Raw genomic sequence first — 19,816 nt, forward strand, 5'->3', positions numbered from 1 at the left:
GGCGTCGTGCTGTCCTCTGCTTCCTAATGCTAATACTATCATTTTTTTTTCTTCATTAAAACTACACTACTCTACTATTTACAATGCAGGGACAACAGTCAGCGGATACGAGGGGCCCGCCACCGGCCCCATGCCGCGGCCCCACCTCTACAAACCAGAGGGGGAGCCGCGGCACCAGTTAGCTTGCTAGGACTAGCGTTAGCAAATTCTCTAAGGTTGAGCCCGTGAGCTCACCCACACTGCGCGTAGCTGTAATGGCCCCTTACGCTACCAGCGAATAGGTAGAGAAATAAAATTGAAACTTTATACGTGTCATAGTACCGTCATGTGACGTTAGATGGCGCGCTATAGACACAGCAGAGCATGTCCGGGATTCACAAACTTTAACAAAAGCATTCTAGTATTTTTCTCAGGATCTCAGCCTCCGAACTACACTTTTCGCCCTAACACGTCATTACAGATCCTCCCGATCCATTAACGGTACTTTTATGTATCACAAGCACTGATCACCGTCCTCGGTGAACCCGTCGCTTGCGACGAAGGGCTCGGCGAGTAAATTAACCCACAGACACAGCCCACTGAGTTTTTCGCCGGATCTTCTCAGTAGGTCACGTTTCGGATTCGGTGGTAGATTCTGCGAAGCACTGGTCTTGCTAGGGCCAGTGTTAGCAACACTCCCGGTAAGAGCTCCGTGAGCTCGCCTACACGTCTAGGAGAAGCTGAAATAGCCTCTCAAGGCTATCAGCATAGGTAGGAAAAAAGAAACTACACTTTTTAGTATTCCCTCTAGTTTTGGCAACTCGGATACATAATTAAAACTACTTTTATGGTTTCATCTCGTCTTGATTATTTTTATATCGTTATTAAGATTCGCGTTCCGGACGAAATTGCGCATCGCATAGATTTCGCTGTTAATAATTGTCGTCATATTATTTCTGACGTTACAAATACTTTACAGTTTTCGTGGTCAGCATTGTTGCTAGTCGGAGCTTGATAAAAATACCAACCACCCATCCAGATAGTCGTGTGGGTGGGTAGATGGGTGTCATAGTTAAGTTGCATAGTTATGCAGTTATGTACAATCAAACTAGCCGTACTCGCCCGCTTCGCTGGGCATTTAAAATTAACATTATTATTTATTGTTATTATTATTAGAGAGTCTAACACTCATATAAATATTAGCCTATCCATTAAGTACATGTATTTTCTACATGGGTACCAAGTTTCATGTCAATCGGACGCATGGTCCAGTAGTTATAACGGAACATCCGTAAAAACCACTGTAGATTTATAAATTAGTATAGATTTTAAAAAAACCCGGTTTCATTTGTGTATTTATTTGTTTAATATTATTATTTCTTTCAAAATAGACGAGACTGTTCGTAATTAATCAGGTATTTGACTTTCTTATTTTTTCTAATTTTTTTTATCGAAATCACAAATTCTTTTGTCCTAAAAAAATAATAAGACTAACAACCCACATATACTCGTAATTACTTAAGAACATATTTAATTCATTATTAATGTTATCTTAACGTCACTTCTATTTGACAAGTCCCACCCTGTCTGCGGCACCAAATTCTGAAAGAACCTCAGACAAATTTCGTCTCTACGTAAAAGACCACGAGTATCAATCACAACAGAAACATTTTTAATTCATCATCAATGTTACCGTTTAAGCTTGGAGTATTTCTGAAAGATCGAATCCGAAACTTTTTTTTTATTTCTTAGATGGGTGGACGAGCTCACAGCCCACCTGGTGTTAAGTGGTTACTGGAGCCCATAGACATCTACAACGTAAATGCGCCACCCACCTTGAGATATAAGTTCTAAGGTCTCAAGTATAGTTACAACGGCTGCCCCACCCTTCAAACCGAAACGCATTACTGCTTCACGGCAGAAATAGGCAGGGTGGTGATACCTACCCGTGCGGACTCACACGAGGTCCTACCACCAGTAATCACAAGAGCTCCTACCACCAAGAACTAGGTAATCCAACAGAGAATCAAAGTTATAAACATGGGCACAGCGAATTAGTAAGCTGAAGTGGCAATGGGCTAGCCATATTAGCCGGACAACCGATAACCGTTGGAGCTTTCTGAGTCCGCATGGGTAGGTACCACCCCCTGCCTATTTCTACCGTGATGCATTTCGGTTTGAAGTTCAGGGTAGCCGTTGTAACTATATTGAGACCTTAGAACTTATATCACAAGTTAGGTGGCACATTTACGTTGTAAATGTCTATGGGTTCCGGTAACCTCTTAACACCAGGTGGGCTGTGAGCTCGTCTACCCATCAAAGCAATAAAAAAAAGGATTGTGTGGTTTTATGAAACCAAGGTAAAAGTGAAACTTTTTTTCACATTATAGACATTTAACTCTGACTAACAACATTTACATTAAACGCTGACAAAAAAAAACAAAATAGCGTGGAGCACTGGCACAAATGAGTAATAGTCTATACACTACACGGTCAGCTGCTGCGAACTATAGGCGCCGCCATATTGGCCTTGGCTGCTCTGACGAGCGCCTTTCACTTTATCCCTACTCCGCGGGCGACCGTCACGCGACATGCAACACATAGACGAAAAAGTTTGAGACGACGTAAAAAAGAGTAAGCCTGGTGTTGAGTGGAGACCGCGAATTGGCAAACGCAGTGCAGAACACCCTCAGGCTCGGTGGAGTGATGATCTATGCAGGGTGGTTGGCAGGAGCTGGATGAGAGAAGCCGAGGATCGCGCTGAGTGGCGAACAATTGAAGAGGCCTATGTCGAACAGTGTTCTGCTACAAGCTGATGATGAATGATGAATGTTATCGTTTGATATTTTATTATTCGCAGATGCGTGATAATCCTTACGGTTACACTGTAAGTATTTTAGCAGCAGCTAAGGTCTTCGAGTGTCGGTATGACGTCACGGTCTACCAACACTGAATGCGCACGTAATAACAATGACGTAAAAATTTCAATACAAACTTAACAAAAAACAAAAACAAAACTTAGTTCAACATAAAAAAATTAAAATACCACAAATGTACTTGCAAGTCAATTAAATAGGCATTGTTACTTAAAAAGCTCTGGTCGGATCTTGTTCCGGTCACCGTCCTCGTCGAACCCGTCGCTTGCGACGAAGAGCTCGACAAGTGAAATAACCCATAGACACAGCCCTCTGAGTTTCTCGCACGATCTTCTCAGTGGGTCGCGTTTCCGATCCGGTGATAGATTCTGTGAAGCACTGCTCTTGCTAGGGCCAGTGTTAGCAACACTCCCGGTTTCAGACCCGTGAGCTCACCTACACGTCAAGGAGAAGCTGAAATAGCCTCTCAATGCTATCAGCATAGGTAGGGAAAAAAAACGGATTTTGACTTACCTGCACATAAACGAATACAGTCGAGTTTAATAAACTCGTTATTTTTTTTTTAAAGTCGGTTAGTAAGAAATACAAAAACACAAGAGACGACAAGCAACACAGCGAGACAGGAAATATTACTTCCTAATGAGAAACCCAATTAAGTTTCAATCGAGTCTAACGACAAATCTTTATTATTACTATTTCAATGCAATTTTTCTTATGAAATACTTTAAAATGTTCACGATTGACTTTCACGGTGAAGGAATAACATCGTGTAGTAAAGATCAAACCCGCAAAATTATAATTTGCGTAATTACTGTAGTAGGACGTCTTGTGAGTCCGCACGGGTAGGTACCACCATCCTGTCTATTTCTGCCGTGAAACAGTAATGCGTTTCGGTTTGAAGGGCGAGGCAGCCGTTGTGATATAAAAAGTGACACCTTAGAACTCATATCTCAAGGTAGGTGGCGGCATTTACGTTGTGGATATCTATGGGCTCCGATAACCACTTAATACCGGGTGGGTTGCGAGGCTTGCCCACTCATCTGACCAATAAAAAAAAGGCAAACTAACGCTTAAATATACAATGCTTGCCCTTAATAATCGAAGCCTTAATTCAATTTGGAAGCTCTGGGTCTGCGGAGGGACTTCGGTTCCTTCTATATTTTGTACCGTATGTTCCATGGGGAGTGCTCTGAGGAATTGTTTGAGATGATACCATCATCTCGTTTTTACCATCGCACCGGAGTAGAGTTCATCCATACTACCTGGAGCCACTGCGGTCATCCACAGTGCGTTTCCTGAGGTCTTTTTTGCCACGTACCATCCGGCTATGGAATGAGCTCAAGCCTCAAGCCTCAAGCTCATTAATTCGGGACCCGCAATGTAATCGATCTAAAGTCATAAAAGTCAAGATCGGGTAAAAATCTGCTCTGTGTTACAGTTGCAATATTACGGGCCCCCTGTTCAAAATGTAATTATATCTGTCGATCGTAAATCAAGAAAATTCCTGTAATAAGCATACAATCTTTATTTAGTTTACAATGGAAGACTGCTCTACGTTTACACGTCTTGCCAAAACAATTGCTAGTTGTTCAACTTATACGCCAAACTGGAATTTTCTCTTGCGTTACGTTAACGATTGGAAACCCAAGCCTCAAAAGCCACATATCTGTTAGACCATAATGAACCAATACCATAAATTGGAGTCAAAAAGATATTCAGCTCAATTCAAATTATTAAAACTTTTTAGGCCTTTTTTTAACAGTGCCAAATTCGTCAATTTTCGTGTCTGATTTGGAATAATGAAAACTTAACTGAAAATGGATGCAATGGTGAACTTAAAAATAGTTCGAAGTCACAGTGTTACTCAGATATTTAGTGGCTTCCTTAGGAATGATTAACCGAAGTACTTTTCAGATGAAAAAAATAAGTAGCTTATTGCGAGCTTATAAAGTCACTTACGATACTTAAACGAAAAGTTGTGGTGACGTGAAGTATTTAGTAAGATAGCTTAAAAGCTCAAGGAATTCGCATATTCGAATTTGGATCTCGCCAATTGTTAACCACGCAGATTAGTTTTATGAAAGGCAGTATATATTACGTGTAAACGCGAATAATCCATACCCGATCCTGTGGACCGAATGGTAAGCAGTCGACGTCGCTCTCTAAACACGTCATTACGGATCCATTAACGGTGCTTTTAGGTACCTCAAGCACCGGTCACCGTCTTCGCCGAACCCGTCGCTTGCGACGAAGTGCTCGACGACTAAATTAACCCATAAACAAAGCCCACTGAGTTTCTCGTCGGATCTTCTCAGTGGGTCGCGTTTCTGATCCGGTGGTAGATTCTGGACAGCACTGCTCTTGCTAGGGCCAGTGTTAGCAACACTCCAATTTGAGCCCCTACCCGACAATGAGAAGCTGAAATAGCCTCTCAAGGCTATCAGCGTAGGTAGGACAAAAAAGAAGAAAAAGCGAATAATATCCTGCAATGCAACTTTCTAATTACGGAAATTCATTTTTCAGAAGGGCCATATCTACAATTTCCTCGACAAGCTTCATAAGGTAACATTCATTGTGTGTATGTATGTAGGTATATGCAAGTTTTCTTTATTCAATCATCAGATAATAGTAAAAAGCCTTAACCACAGTTTACATTATTTCATCATACTTTATTTGAAAGTAAAACGATGAATGTTTCACTCGAATTGCGACCATAATTCTAATTGATCTAAATTGCATTTTATCTGACAAACAACTTTTTAGGATCTATTGAAAAGTAAACTATAGACAAAGACATGCAAGCATGCTTAATTTTTTTTTAAGGCTTAAGTCGAAGGTGAATGTTTGTTTTTATTGTTAGTTGATGAGTGGTTACCGTCGCCCATGGACGTCAGCAATGCCAGGGGTAGAGCCGCTACCTACCGTTTAAGTGTGTGCCTATGTGGCCTAAAATAGTACCAACCTGTTTTTGCTCGTGAATGCTGTAAAGTTGACTGAGTAATTCGCCGGAAAATGGGCAATAGAATTCTTTGAGTGTTGTATCAGGAATCATTGATGTATGGCAAAATCCGGTCACCGTCCTCGTCGAACCCGTCGCTTGCGACGAAGGGCTCGACGAGCGAACTAGCCCATAGAGACAGCCCACTGAGTTTCTCGCCGGATCTTCTCCGATCTTCCGATCCGGTGGTAGATTCTGCGAAGCACTGCTCTTGCTAGGGTCAGTGTTAGCAACTCTCCGGTTGAGCCCCGCGAGCTCACCTACAAACGTTGGGGTGAAGCTGAAATAGCCTCGCAAGGCTATAAGCATAGGTAGGAAAAAAAAAAAAAAGATGTATGGCAAATGCGATTTGCTGGTGGGAGGTTGTAAGGTCGGTAACGATTCTGATCCGAAAATGGAACAACCGCTATCCAATTGCCTCTTCACAATTGCAAACCTTACGCCTGAATGTTAGCATTAGCATTGTACCTTCGAAGGCGCTATCGTAACTGTAAAATAAATCACTAATGGAACGAGACTCCAAAGGGAAAACGTTCAATTGTTAAAAAAAATCGGGTGTAAATTATTAAGAAACCATTTTATTTCAGACAAAGGACGTATTATTGGACAAGGTAATTTTGTTTTGTCGCAAATTGCTTGTAACTTAAACTTATAGGAGTCGGGCTTCTCGGACCGGCTTCTTATAATTGAGTCGTCTATTATCAAAGGTGGCAATCTGTGCATTTGGACAAAAAAATGTTATTGATATGTCAATACAGATTGATTTGAATATAATCGTCTCCTTCAAAGAATACGGTTCAAAACCTGCATTAAATAAAGGTTAATACTTAACCTGTTATTTATCTAAGATGTCGTTCAGAAGAGTTTTGTGACTGCCAATGGAATACAAAGTCAATAATTCGTTTTTCTGATTTACCAATAATTGTCCAAAAGTCACATTGGCGGCTTTGATAATAGTCGACTCAATTATTGCTTAGATGGGTGGACGAGCTCACGGCCCACCTGGTGTTAAGTGGTTACTGAAACCTATAGACACTTACAACGTAAATGCCGCCACCCATATTGAGACATAAGTTCTAAAGTCTCACTTTTAGCAATACAAAGGCTGCTCCGCCCTTCAAACCGAAACGCATTACTGCTTCACTTCAAAAAAAGACAGGGTGGGGTACCTACCCGTGCGGACTCACTAGAGGTCCTACCACCACTAAAAACAAGTTTAAGTAAAGGCTCTAAGATTTCAGTGAGTACCGTGGCAAATAATGTAACAAGAGCTCTTTCCCCTAATTAAAAATAAAAGTTTTGTGAAGTTGTCTATGTCGCCTACACGCAAGAGACTGTAACCCCGATATTGGTAGCAAAGACAACAATATACTTTAACATTCAATAAATATTTTCATTGTATTTAAATAAAAAAGGATCATGCCCTCTTACTCTAAATAATAATCATGATATTTTTCTTACAGATAATTGATTTCCCATTTAGGCACATCAATGTAAGTATTGCCAGCGCTGTAGTGAAAATTAACCGCAAAAGTTTTTTTAACAAAGGCTTTATTAGTGTTTTTTTATAAAAAAAAATTTGGCTGACAACGGAAAACTAATGAAATGGCACTTATCTTTTTTTTAAATCTTTGCCTATTTAAAAAATTAAATTATATTCGTATACTTTAACGTAAAAATTACTTATCTTCAAATTTACAGTTGCGGGGAAACATTAACTATGCGAATGACGTAAGTTCAAATACCTACGTTTTACTTCGCGTTTAAGCACTTTTCTAAGTTAAGCCTAAGTATAAGAGGTTTTTGTACTCGTATTGAGCGACTAAGTCGAAAATCAGTGGGCAGCTAGTATTGTACTATTACGGGCCGGGGTTCGGGATAACTAAATGCTCCACCAAAGTACAACTAAAAACTGTATTAAACACTTAAAACACTTTAAAATTCTCAATCCGCTTCTTCCGCTTCGCTTCAGGTGATCCGTTCGCTGTTTCGCTTCGAGTAGTTCCGATTACTGATTGCCATCTCTGCAACGCTTTTATAGTCGAGACGAAATCCCTAGAATCGTCGAGAAAATTCCACAAAAGTCTAGTAATGTGTGTTTTCGCTATCTAACAATAGATGGCGTTTCACTTCTCGAGCGTTCTAGGTGCTATTAGATTCTTCGATATTCGTTCGGCTATTCGGCGATAGATGGCGTTACTCTTACACTACTTATGCTGTATCGTCTCGCACTTAGGTCACCATTGAATTTCCATTAAATTTTCTCCAAACATAACCCAATTTTAATTAAATCCTCAGTCAACAGACTCTTTTATCCTGCCGAATATGATATTAAAATTATTAAGATATAATCAGCTAATCTTGTCTCTTGATACTTGTGCAAATTCTCAAATCAATCGGATGTATTGAAGTGCGCGAAAATTACGTCGAAAGATTTCGTTGCATATACGCCGACTAACTACTCATGGACGCTCAGAATACGCTCTTACACGATATTAAATCACTAATAAGTGCTAATCAAAATTAGTAACTAACGCTAACATTAGAAGTTACGTTCACAGATGCAAGGCAACAGATGGATGCCCAATAATGTACGTATTGTAAAATCACTTAAATATTAATTAATGTAGTTTGTTAATCTCTTTCCTGTTTAAATTTCAAAGACTCCTCCTTGCAATAAATACATTATACATTAAATCTGACCACGCATTTATAGTCTGTGGCTTGTTATTTACTCTCATATTAGGCGGTTTACACTCAGAAATATATAAGTCATACACCCTATTTTATAAACAATTATAATGTTTTGGTAGTGTACAGTATATTATAAAAAATAACATGTGTGCAATTCACACGTGGTAGAAGTGAAACCTTCCAAAATTAAAATACAATTATCCTAAACGTCTTAAGTATATGTAAAATTTTGTCATTAGTAAATAATTGTAAGGTAGCGCCCTCTGTGAATTGATATTTTAATTTCACGTATAATCCTAAATTAAAATTCACTACAAGAGCTTTCATACACACGTTAGTATTAAAAAATCTCACAGATGGCGCTGTATTAAATAGTATGTATATTTCTGTCTCATTCATTGCTGGCTTCATCCTACACATTTTTGTATTTGTGTCTCTTACCTGTCGTTTTTTCCGTTGCATCCGGTTTGAAATCACAACGATTCTAAATGAATGAATGAATAAACATTTATTTCAGAAAAAATCCATAAAATAATAATAATACAATAGTCAGCACACAAACAGTTCAACAATACAAATAGAAAATGAACAATATACTAATTCAATTAATTAAATATACAAAGGAAATGAATTAGAAACACATAATTATATCAATACAGTAGTAACCACTCTATGTCAATATTAGCTATTCTTAGCTATTCTTAGCTTCTAAAGAAGTTTTCACTTCAATATTAAAAAGAAACGGAGAAAAGGAAGCTAGGCTCTAGACGATACTAATTACAATAATATTACGCAGGTGTTATTTTTAAATTAAACATTAAATCGGCGCACGATTTGGAAAATGGAATGTTAAAATGTCATTTAATAGAATATAAATTATAACAATAACGTAACCCATAGACACAGCCCACTGAGTTTTTCGCCAGATCTTCGCGTTCCGATCCGGTAGTAGATTCTACGAAGCACTGCTCTTGCTAGGGGCTAGAGCCAATGTTAGCAACAGTCCGGTTTGAGTCCCGTGAACTCACCTACACGTCAAAGATAAGCTAAAATAGCCTCAACGAATTGAAATGATTTATAAAATTCTCGTAAAATATCTGAACAGTTTTATAGGTTATAAGATTCCCGGTAAAACCGCCATGTTTACGTTTTATTTCAAATGTCAATTCAAATGTGAAGCGAAAACGCGGGCATACATAGATTACTGCAAATCAAAAACTATTTCTTTTCAGATACGAGGTTGGACCAACGGTCTGGGAGACGTACGTATTACTCACAGATTAGTATAATAGTTACAACGTAAGTATTACTGTACCAGGGGATAAATCCACTAAGACAACTGTACGATGTGATTTTTTGAACTGGCCTCATTATTTAGCTAATTTTTTGATAACAACAGCTGATATTTTACTACGCCCGGTGTGTCAAGTGATCACTACATAGTATAAAACGAAGTCGCTTTCTCTGTCCCTATATCTGTCTGTCCCTATGTATGCTTAAATCTTTAAAACTACGCAACGGATTTTGATGCGGTTTTTTTAATAGATAGAGTGATTGAAGAAGAAGGTTTATATGTATAATAACATCCATTAAATAGTGGAGAAATCAATAATAAATTACAGTTTCCGAAGCGAAGCGAGGGCGATAGTATTATATTTTATATAACGCTCTTAGTGATATCTCCCTTAAAACAATGCTTTTTAATTTTTGATACAGGCCTTGAACAGACAGAACTTTAACACCGAATTACGTACCACGCCTGTTTTAACAAGAAAAAATATCCCGTACCTATTCGAAGGTCGATAAAGATTAGACCATGCGCTCGTAAAGTTATTTACATATCCGAGAAAACAACTGGAGTCTAGGTTTTAGCCGGTTATATTAATATACTTGATTTTATAATGAAGGTTACCGTTTCCAGAAACTGCCAATGCTTTTAAGTGACGTAAGTGTATTTATTATCATAATTGTACATTGCTTAAGTTACAACAATCAAAAGGGTAATAAGAAATTAAGATACGTTTTTTTTGCTAATAACCACTCCTTTTTTTCCTTCCTACCTATGCTGATAGCCTTGAGAGGCTATTTCAGCTTCACCCTAACGTGTAAGTGAGCTCACGGGGCTCAAACCGGGAGTGTTGCTAACACTGGCCCCAGCGAGTGCAGTGCTTCGCAGAATCCACCACCGGATCGGAAACGCGACCCACTGAGAAGATCCGGCGAGAAACTCAGTGGGCTGTGTCTATGGGTTAATTCACTCGTCGAGCCCTTCGTCGCAAGCGATGGGTTCGACGAGGACGGTGACCGGATAACCAGTCCATCGGCCGCCTGATGTTAAGTAGTTGCCGGACCTAAAGGACCTAAATGCCGCCCCCATCTCGAGACTTAAGTTCTATGTCTCAGTTTTGTCAAAACCGGACCGCATATAACGCGAAATCACAGTGACACCAACGCTTACGGGCTCGCCAACGCCCCTTCCTAGCTATGTGCTTAGTGCGAGCTTTTTAACGTTCTCGATAGCGTAAAAGTTAACTCGAATTTGTATGGAGCTGGAACGTTTGCCTACGTTTGCCGCTAGGAGCGCTGTTTCAACTGCATACAAATTTGAGTTAACTTTTACGCTATCGAGAACGTTAAAACACTTGCACTAAGCACACTGAATGACTAACATGCTGCTATAAAGTCCAAAGGTCCTGCTTAGGGCGCTATAATCCCGCCTATTTCTGTCGCGATGCTGCGTTCCGACTTAGGCATACATTGAACACTTTAAGCTCGTATCTCGGGCCGAGTGGTGGTTCATACGTCGCACACACCCTGATAGTCACCACAAGGTCACCGTTGAGAGCATTCGGCAGTCAACAATGTATTAAACTGAGACATTTTTTTTACAGCGACGTGGGAACTCCATGATGGATGTGAGTGTTATAAATAATATAAATAACTGGAAAACAAATCACGCACGGTCACCTGGCCCTAAATTAGGATTCGCTGTGTTATGGGTACCAGAGAATGACATACCTACATACACGTTTATTAAATATATACATATATCTATAGCTAATATACACCCAAACCAAAAGCAAAACAAACCTGTTCATGACAAGAACGTTTGCCCGATGTAAAAATTTTTTTGATCTATAACCCATTTAAGCTCTAAAAAAATCTCTGTCTTATGGCACACATATACCTATCTATACTTCTTATACTAATATTATAAAGACGAAAGATTTGTTTGTTTGTATGGAATAGGCTCCGAAACTACTGAACCGATTTGAAAGACTCTTTCACTGTTTTGAAGCTACACTATTTTCGAGTGATATAGGCTATAATGTTTTTTGAAAAAAATTAGGGATCCTTACTAAAACTCCAATAATGTAACCGAAGGTGTAAAAAAATTACCTAAAATCTTCTTTACATCGCGTGCCCTGCGAAAACTATTGATGAGAGAATAAAATAATGTACTACGACTTTGTAGAACACATCATTATTTACGAAAAGTGTCGCGACAACATATGTCTAACTATAAAGGCTTCGTCAAACAGAACGCTCTGTTTGACGGTATGTTACCATAGTAGTACAACACATCTCGGCGTCATAGCGCGGCGTTAGTTTAGCGCTCTGACGCGCGCTAAGTGCGCGTTCTGTTTGACGAAGGCTTTATAGTTATGCCGCTAGAAGTGTTCATGTATTTAAAAAAATAAAACAACGTCAAATATCATTGAAAATTTTGTTGACCCGAGCGGAGCCTGAGCGGGCCGCTAGTAGGAGATAAAATGCTGTATACTATAACTAGATTTTCTTGTTTGCGTGTAGGACGACTGCTGTGGACGTAGAGACGTGAGTATCTTCACTTTCTACTAAATCATCATTACTGGTGACGTCACTCTTTCGTCACTACCCTGCCTGCTTCTCCCACGAAGCGTAATGCTGCTTTAAAGGTGGAGCAGCCGTTGTATTAAAGAGCGGTGTGCTTAGTGAGAGTTTTTAACGTTCTCGATAGCGCAAACGTTAACGGAGCTGGAACGTTTGCCTACGTTTGCCGCTAGGGGCGCTGCTGCACTGAAATCAACATGATTACTTCAGTGCGCCACGTAGGGTACCGGTGACCTATATAGCAATCAACGTATCAACTATAATTAAAAAAAAAAGTGTGGTGTCGTGGGACACCGTATAGGAACGAAGTTCCTTATTATGAAAATATTAATTTTAAGTTCTATTCGAGGTATAAAGTAAATAATTATTATTCGGGTATACATTTTTTATTATGATTTTTTTATCGATAAAAATAAAATTAATTAAATTGATGTCAGAGAAATTAAATATTGTTATTTAAAACAAAATTTAATTATAATTATTAAAATAATAATAACCTTCATCACGTAGACTATACATTAGACACTGCATAGCCATCATACTAAGACTATACATAAATAATAAAAATCTTACGTTACGGACGTTTTTTCCCGGTTGGGGTACTCCTCCGCATCATCCCATAAGGAACTTCGTTCCAAAAATCCCCCTCCCCCCTATTTTTGCCGTAAATCAATCCGAAATTAGGGCTTGAAGGAGTGAGGACACAATCGTTACACGATAGGATTGTGACCATGACCTCATTATATTAAGTGATATTCCGACATTCACAAGGTAGGCAACGACTTGGCTGTGCCACTAAAATTGCTGATGTCCATTAGCGACGGTAACCACTTACCATCAGGTGGGCCGTATACTCGTCTATCTAGGAAGACAATAAAAAAATCACATTGTGAATAGCTCGTTCATCTAAGCAACAAAGTGAAGTTTTCGCTTAATAATGTGGGTGGTTTTTTTTTCTCCAGAATAACTTAAACTACCCTAATTACAACAGTAATGCGGTGAGAAAATTCTAATATTTTTTGTTTTTGTTTTCTTAAATCAATATAGCTGATACATAATGTAAACGATATACCTATATCTATTTATTGTATGTATGTGGAAAACGGAACGTTTAGAGCGAAAGAGATGAATGTATGAGGAAGAAAGGGACGGAAGGGAGATGAATAAGATGGCGATCGGGCATTATACCGGTCACTCACATTCGCACGAATACGCAAACCCGCAAGTGTAGGACGACATTTGCAAATGATTATGTAAAGTTTTCGCTGCATTCGTGGTTTTCCAAGCTGTGTCGGTTTTTTAACAGACATCAAAGCGCGCGAACCGCGGTCCTTCGCGTAGTCTCCCACACATTCGTGTGACCAGTTGCGCCCAGGATTGCGAAGGCAACGGACGTTTCGTTATTTTCATAGATCGTGACGTCTACTGTGTAGCGTATCTTCATCAAAAGAAATCCCATAAAAACAGCATGGCTGTTTATGATGTCTGGGAAAGAATTCAAAACTCTTTTTCTCTTCAATGTTCTATTGACGAATTAAAAAGGAGGAGAAATTCGTGAGACATTCGTGAACAAGTGTAGGAGGAAGCGCAAACAGGTTCGCAAATTGAGTACCGAACCCATTTGCACAGACGCTAAGTTTGCGAATGAATGCTTGACGGGCAAATATTCGTACATTGTACGAATATTTGCACGCATGTGAGTGGCCGGCATTAGGAGTGTGAACATTTTACAATGCGTGTTATCTTGTTAAATTTTGTTACTTTTCCAAAGAAGTGTTATTTATTTACTTTGAGCTAATCCCACATGTATGTATTTCTTTAATATTGTTAATAGTATACCGCAACATAGCTGCTGTATCTTTATCTTTTTCAGAACTTCTTCTAATAAAACGAATATCTGGAAGAGATCGCTTTTAACGATAAGACCGCCTATTGTACAATCATAGCCGCCTGTTGACTATTTTTTAATCTTAAAGCTGCATTCAGACTACGCTATAATATAATAGCATATAGTATATAGCAAACGAACCAACAAACACCCTTTCACATTAAAATATATTAGTATGGTTCATGCAGTTAATAAGTATGGATAATGAGCCGCGGTCATTTTGGTTTCACAGGTACCTCATCTGTATTCGTCGCGTGCGGTAAGTACACAAGTTTTATGAACTCATCAAAAGCTCTTGCCAAAAAAAACCTTTATATCAAAATATTTCGAGTTTTATCCTCGACTAAGTACTTGGAATAAAACGTTACTGCAGTTTTTGTATATCGCATCGATCATAGACAGACGTATATATATACAAGTTTTGTTTAGTATTTAGCTTAATATAACTTAATATTTATTTATTATTATTTATATCGAAGGTTGAAAGACTATTTTGTTTAAGCAACATTTCGCTTAACACGCAACGCTTATCTTTGTAATCAACGGTACGTTTTATTTGATACTAGCTGACCCGGCAGACTTCGTAGTGCCTCAATCGATAAATAAAAGACCTAAGCTTTTGTATAAAATAAACTTAAGACATAGAAAAGGAATCCGTCCGAAGGGGGACATATCAAAGGAAAAACAATACTGTTATTTTATATTTAATTCCGAGCATTTTCATATTAATCTACCTTTTAAACCTTCTCTGGACTTCCACAAATAATTCAAGACCAAAATTAGCCAAATCGGTCCAGCCGTTCTCGTGTTTTAGCGAGACTAACGATTCATTTTTTTTATATAAATAGAATATAGATAGATTAGAATCAACAGTTCGATGTTTTTAATTGAACTTCAATTAAGTTTACTCCATTCGAATAGTTAAAGAAGTTTTTTTGTTATGATATTGTTTTCCAAATTTTATACTTTAAATGGCTCTCCTGTATAGTTGCAAAAATGTCTCTTAAACGAAATACTCTTTCACCCCTCGATACCATTATATTATTTCTGAACGATCCTTGATCACCTAATTGTTGATAATGATTATCTCGTATATTTTCAAATTTGTTATTTTTTTTCATTAAATAAAAAGTTTACTCAATCGTACAATCGCTCAGGTCCAGCCTCATCCTTGGATGGGCCAGGAGTTGAATTCCAACAGTCCCGACAATAATGTAAGTTTATAAGATACTTCAATATCCAATTACATCGATTCGGAATGCAAGGCTTGCTCGTATCCAATACTTACATACATTTAAATATTACAATCTTGGTGTTTTTTTTTATGACAGATGCACTCACATTCCTGTCATGCGCACGATGCAAACCTCGACCGACTGGGGAACAACGTACGTTAAAAAAATTTTTTGTATTCGTAAACATAATATTAGGTACTCTGGAATCTTCAAAGATAGCGATACTTTATATTATACTAGTTCAGTATTTATGATTAATCTGTACTGTATCTGTACTGTTTTTTTTAAATGTCAAGGGCACTTTTTGGCGGGAGCGTGAGGAGTGAAGTTGTGTGATTAGTTTTATTTTGTCTATTTAGTGTTTCTTCAGGTTTAAATGTGTAATAACGGTGGTTTATTAACTGTTTAATATCTGTGAAAGTGCACAAATGTGGGAAAATGAAACAAAGCCGCTGGACGTAACTTCGCGGGATCCTCCAAAAAATCCCCTGAAAAAATCTCAATAAATGACCACCATTTTACTAAGATTATATTTCATCCTATATCATCTCATTTCATTTAGTTTAATCCCAGTTGATTAATGTCTCAAATTAATCGTCTTCATTTTATTTCACTTCATATTATCATTTTTCATAAAAATACGAATATAAATAAAAATAAGGCATGACTTAAAGGTCGTAGTTACCAGGTCATAAAATCCCTTAAAAAAATATCAAGGTTTGCACGATTTTGTTACCACTATTTATCTAATTTGAATGAAATTCCGATTGTTCATAGACATTCATTAGAATTCATTGACATTATCCGGGCAGCGTCATCTAACGTTATTAGATATTTGTAATGCAATCCTCCGTAAATTATTAATCACTTTATCATAATAAATTTCAATATTTTTATTTTTATTCTCCGATAGTTTCGCCCAAATTTATTTTGTTTTTTGTTTCTAGAATTATGCAGACCCAGTTGATGTAAGTTTGAAAGATGTTTCAAAATATAGGTTTTTAACTTCAAATTAAAGTTTTATGATCATAAAATTGAATTTTATGATCATAAAATTCGTCGGGTCTACAAGCTGAAGGATAAGCATTTACTAAATTTGACTGATGATTGGTAAACATTAAAAAAAAAAAAAAAAAAATTCAATCACCTACTTTAACTTCAACGGAATTCTTAGCCACTCTGAATTCCTATGGCATAGTGTTTGTTTAAGTGAAATCACGCAATTCTAATGTCTCTAAATCAGAAACATAAATATTAAGAAATTGTTATTGACACAATGCGCTACCATAACAAATTAGAAAAATATTTAAATTAAAGGACATGAGCTCATAAAGATATCTCTGTTTTGAGTTTGACACAGAAAACAGCTGTGAACTATGAGTGGCCATTTTGAAAAAGCTCTTTGCCATGTATCCTAATACGAGTTTATTAACTTCTCTATCGCGTAAAAGCTATCTCAAATTCGTATGGAGTTGGAACAGTGCCCCTAGCGGCAAACGTAGGCAAACCTTCCAACTCCATACAAATTTGAACTTTGACATCAAACTGCGATGAAGTTGATCATTAGATCTGCGCCTAATTATAGGAGCTTAGTTAAAATTACAAATGTATATTACGGACTTCACACTATGTTAATTTATGTTATGGATTATAGAAGTAAGGAGGACCATCTTGTATAGGGGATAAGTTGAAAAAGTATTCACCTGTATACAACAAGTTGTATAGAGCACGCAAGGAAACAGCACTAGTATAGGAAGTGGGAATGATATGAATATAGCAGTTTTAAACAGAGTGTAGTTTGTGGATTTGTTTTTTAAATCTTTTCACTTGCTACTGTGACGCCACCTTAATTTTTTTTTATTGCTTAGTTGGGTGGACGAGCTCACAGTCCACCTGATGTTAAGTGATTACTGGAGCCCATAGACATCTACAACGTACATGCGTCACCCACCTTGAGATATAAGTTCTAAGTTCTCAGTATAGTTACAACGGCTGCCTCGCCCTTCAAGCCGAAACGCATTACTGCTTCACGGCAGATATAGGAGGGGTGGGTGTACCTACCCGTGCGGACTCACAAGAGGTCTTACCTCCAGTAAAAATCCTCCCTTTTCAGCGCACACTTTTTAATACACTGAGATGGTGCTCCTTTACCCTCCATAATTTAAATCAAACATAAATTCTTGACTATCCTCAGACACTAGCCTTTAGGCGTAATCTGTTTGTTATGTGTATGACACACACATTTTTTTTTCAACAGTGAGCAATGATTAGTATTGCTGTAGGATAAATGTAATTCTATTTCAGGCGCACCCTCATGTTTGGGACGCGAAGGATGCAAGATCCAGCCACCTTGACAACGTAAGCTTTTTTTTATTGCTTAGATGGGTGGACGAGCTGACAGCCCACCTGGTGTTAAGTGGTTACTGGAGCTCATAGACATCTACAACGTAAATGCGCCACCCACCTTGAGATATAAGTTCTGAGGCTTCAGTATAGTTACAACGGCTGTCCCACCCTTCAAACCGAAACGCATTACTGCTTCACGGTAGAAATGGGCAGGGTGGTGGTATCTACCCGTGCGGACTCACAAGAGGTCCTACCAACAGTAATTACATAAATTATAATTTTGCGGGTTACACGATGTTATTCCTTCACCGTGGAAGTCAATCGTGAACATTTGTTGAGTACGTATTTCATTAGAAAAATTGGTAGCCGCCTGCGGGATTCGAATACCGGTGCATCGCTCTACACGAATGCACCGGACTTCTTATCCTTTAGGCCACGACGACGTCCAAAATATAATGCTTTAACATAAAAACATTCTGTAAATTGTAATGATTGTTACTCAATAACGCAAAATGATTGAATGAATTAAAATTATATTCCGTACAAAGATAATTCTACGAACACGCAGTATGCCTACTGATTTAAGTTGTAATCAAACTATTTCTTTTTATTGACACTAAAAACTTTTTTGACAAAATCATGGTTTCTTTTTTTTTCAGAGGATGGCAGTAAGTTGATATAGCATAGATGCAAAAGACATTCATAATTTTAAATGACCTTATGCTGTTTTTGAAAAAGAAAAAAAGAAGTTACACGCCACTCATTAGAGTACTCTAACTTCTGTTACTATGTAAAGTATTATGAAAACCGAACATAATATCATTAACATAATGTTGTATCGATTATTTAAAATTAAACTAATCTACTTCGGTATTTATAACCAGAAGTATAACTAACGCTTTTAGATCATGTCATTGTGTTTAAAGCGATGCTGATAAAATCTGCTACCTAATTGGCTCTCTCTTTTATTGTAACTCTGACCTTGTATGAAATAGTTGGACATAAATAGCTATATGTTTTGCATGTGTAATACCCATTTTTTTTGTTTGTTACAGGCTTGGTAATGACTGTGATCCCTCCGCATCGTAATTTTATGGTAAATTTTTTTATTAAAACTTATGTATATTAAAACAATAAAATAACTGGTACCAATAAAATGAGCAAAGTTTTTTAGTATTGCAACATTTTCGAATTTCTCTAAATATTCGCAAGAAGGCTGAGTGAAGTCTTAGTTGTTAAATTGTTTCACAGACTAAGTAGATTAAAGGAAAATCCTTAAGGAGAAGCACTTGTATTCACAGATCAAATATTAATTGCTTAATTTACATACACATTCACAATATTTTTATTATTTTTTCCTTCAAGATTCTTCAAAAGCAACTGTCACCATGGAGCGTTTTATAAAAAGCTTGGACTATGAGAAAGAAGATAATAAAAGATTTCACTTTTATTCTGATTTTTTCCTTGATTTGTAACTGCAAATATAAATTTTAAAACCGAAATATTGTTTTATTTTAAGCACTAATTCTGTTAATATTAGACCAGTATGCATTCTTTGCTTCTCTACACACGTGAAACCATAGCGCTACCAATGAAAACGCATAAAAATGGGAAAATATAGTAAAACTGCAATCACAGAAATCCAGTGAAGTTCTTTTCATATATTTTAATTCGTTCATTCCATACTTGTCATATGAAGTCTTTAAATGAAGGCTTAGTTTCAAGATTAGGTTCCATATTACTGTGCCGATTAAAAAGGTCACTTAACTAGGTCTAGAAAGACTTCAACCTATTTGGAAGAAGTCAAAAAAAAAAGGAAAAATGACAGATGACAAAAATAAGATAGAATAAAAAATATGCTAGGCTTTATTTCACTTTCAGAATCTGGTCTCTCGTTTGTTGGAGGTGGCTGGCGAGTTAAGCCGGC

The 19,816-nt window shown here is 37.5% G+C and overlaps 1 protein-coding gene across 2 annotated transcripts; it reads left to right on the forward strand.

Annotated features, from left to right (window-relative positions):
- The first annotated feature begins 11,444 nt into the window (after positions 1 to 11,444).
- Positions 11,445 to 19,391, forward strand: LOC149499951 (uncharacterized). Of its 2 annotated transcripts, XM_089738212.1 has the most exons (8): positions 11,445 to 11,462; positions 12,361 to 12,384; positions 14,541 to 14,567; positions 15,466 to 15,522; positions 15,640 to 15,696; positions 17,848 to 17,901; positions 18,945 to 18,985; positions 19,255 to 19,391. In XM_089738212.1, the coding sequence occupies exons 1-7, from the start codon at positions 11,454 to 11,456 to the stop codon at positions 18,951 to 18,953; spliced, it is 237 nt and encodes a 78-aa protein (XP_089594338.1). In that variant the 5' UTR covers positions 11,445 to 11,453; the 3' UTR covers positions 18,954 to 18,985; positions 19,255 to 19,391. The 2 variants fall into 2 exon arrangements, with proteins under 2 accessions (XP_089594338.1, XP_089594337.1); XM_089738211.1 differs by lacking the exon at positions 18,945 to 18,985.
- The last annotated feature ends 425 nt before the right edge of the window (positions 19,392 to 19,816 follow it).

The sequence above is a fragment of the Bombyx mandarina genome, chromosome 24 (genome assembly GCF_030267445.1).
Source record: "Bombyx mandarina strain Sakado chromosome 24, ASM3026744v2".
Classification (NCBI taxonomy): Eukaryota; Metazoa; Arthropoda; class Insecta; order Lepidoptera; family Bombycidae; genus Bombyx; species Bombyx mandarina.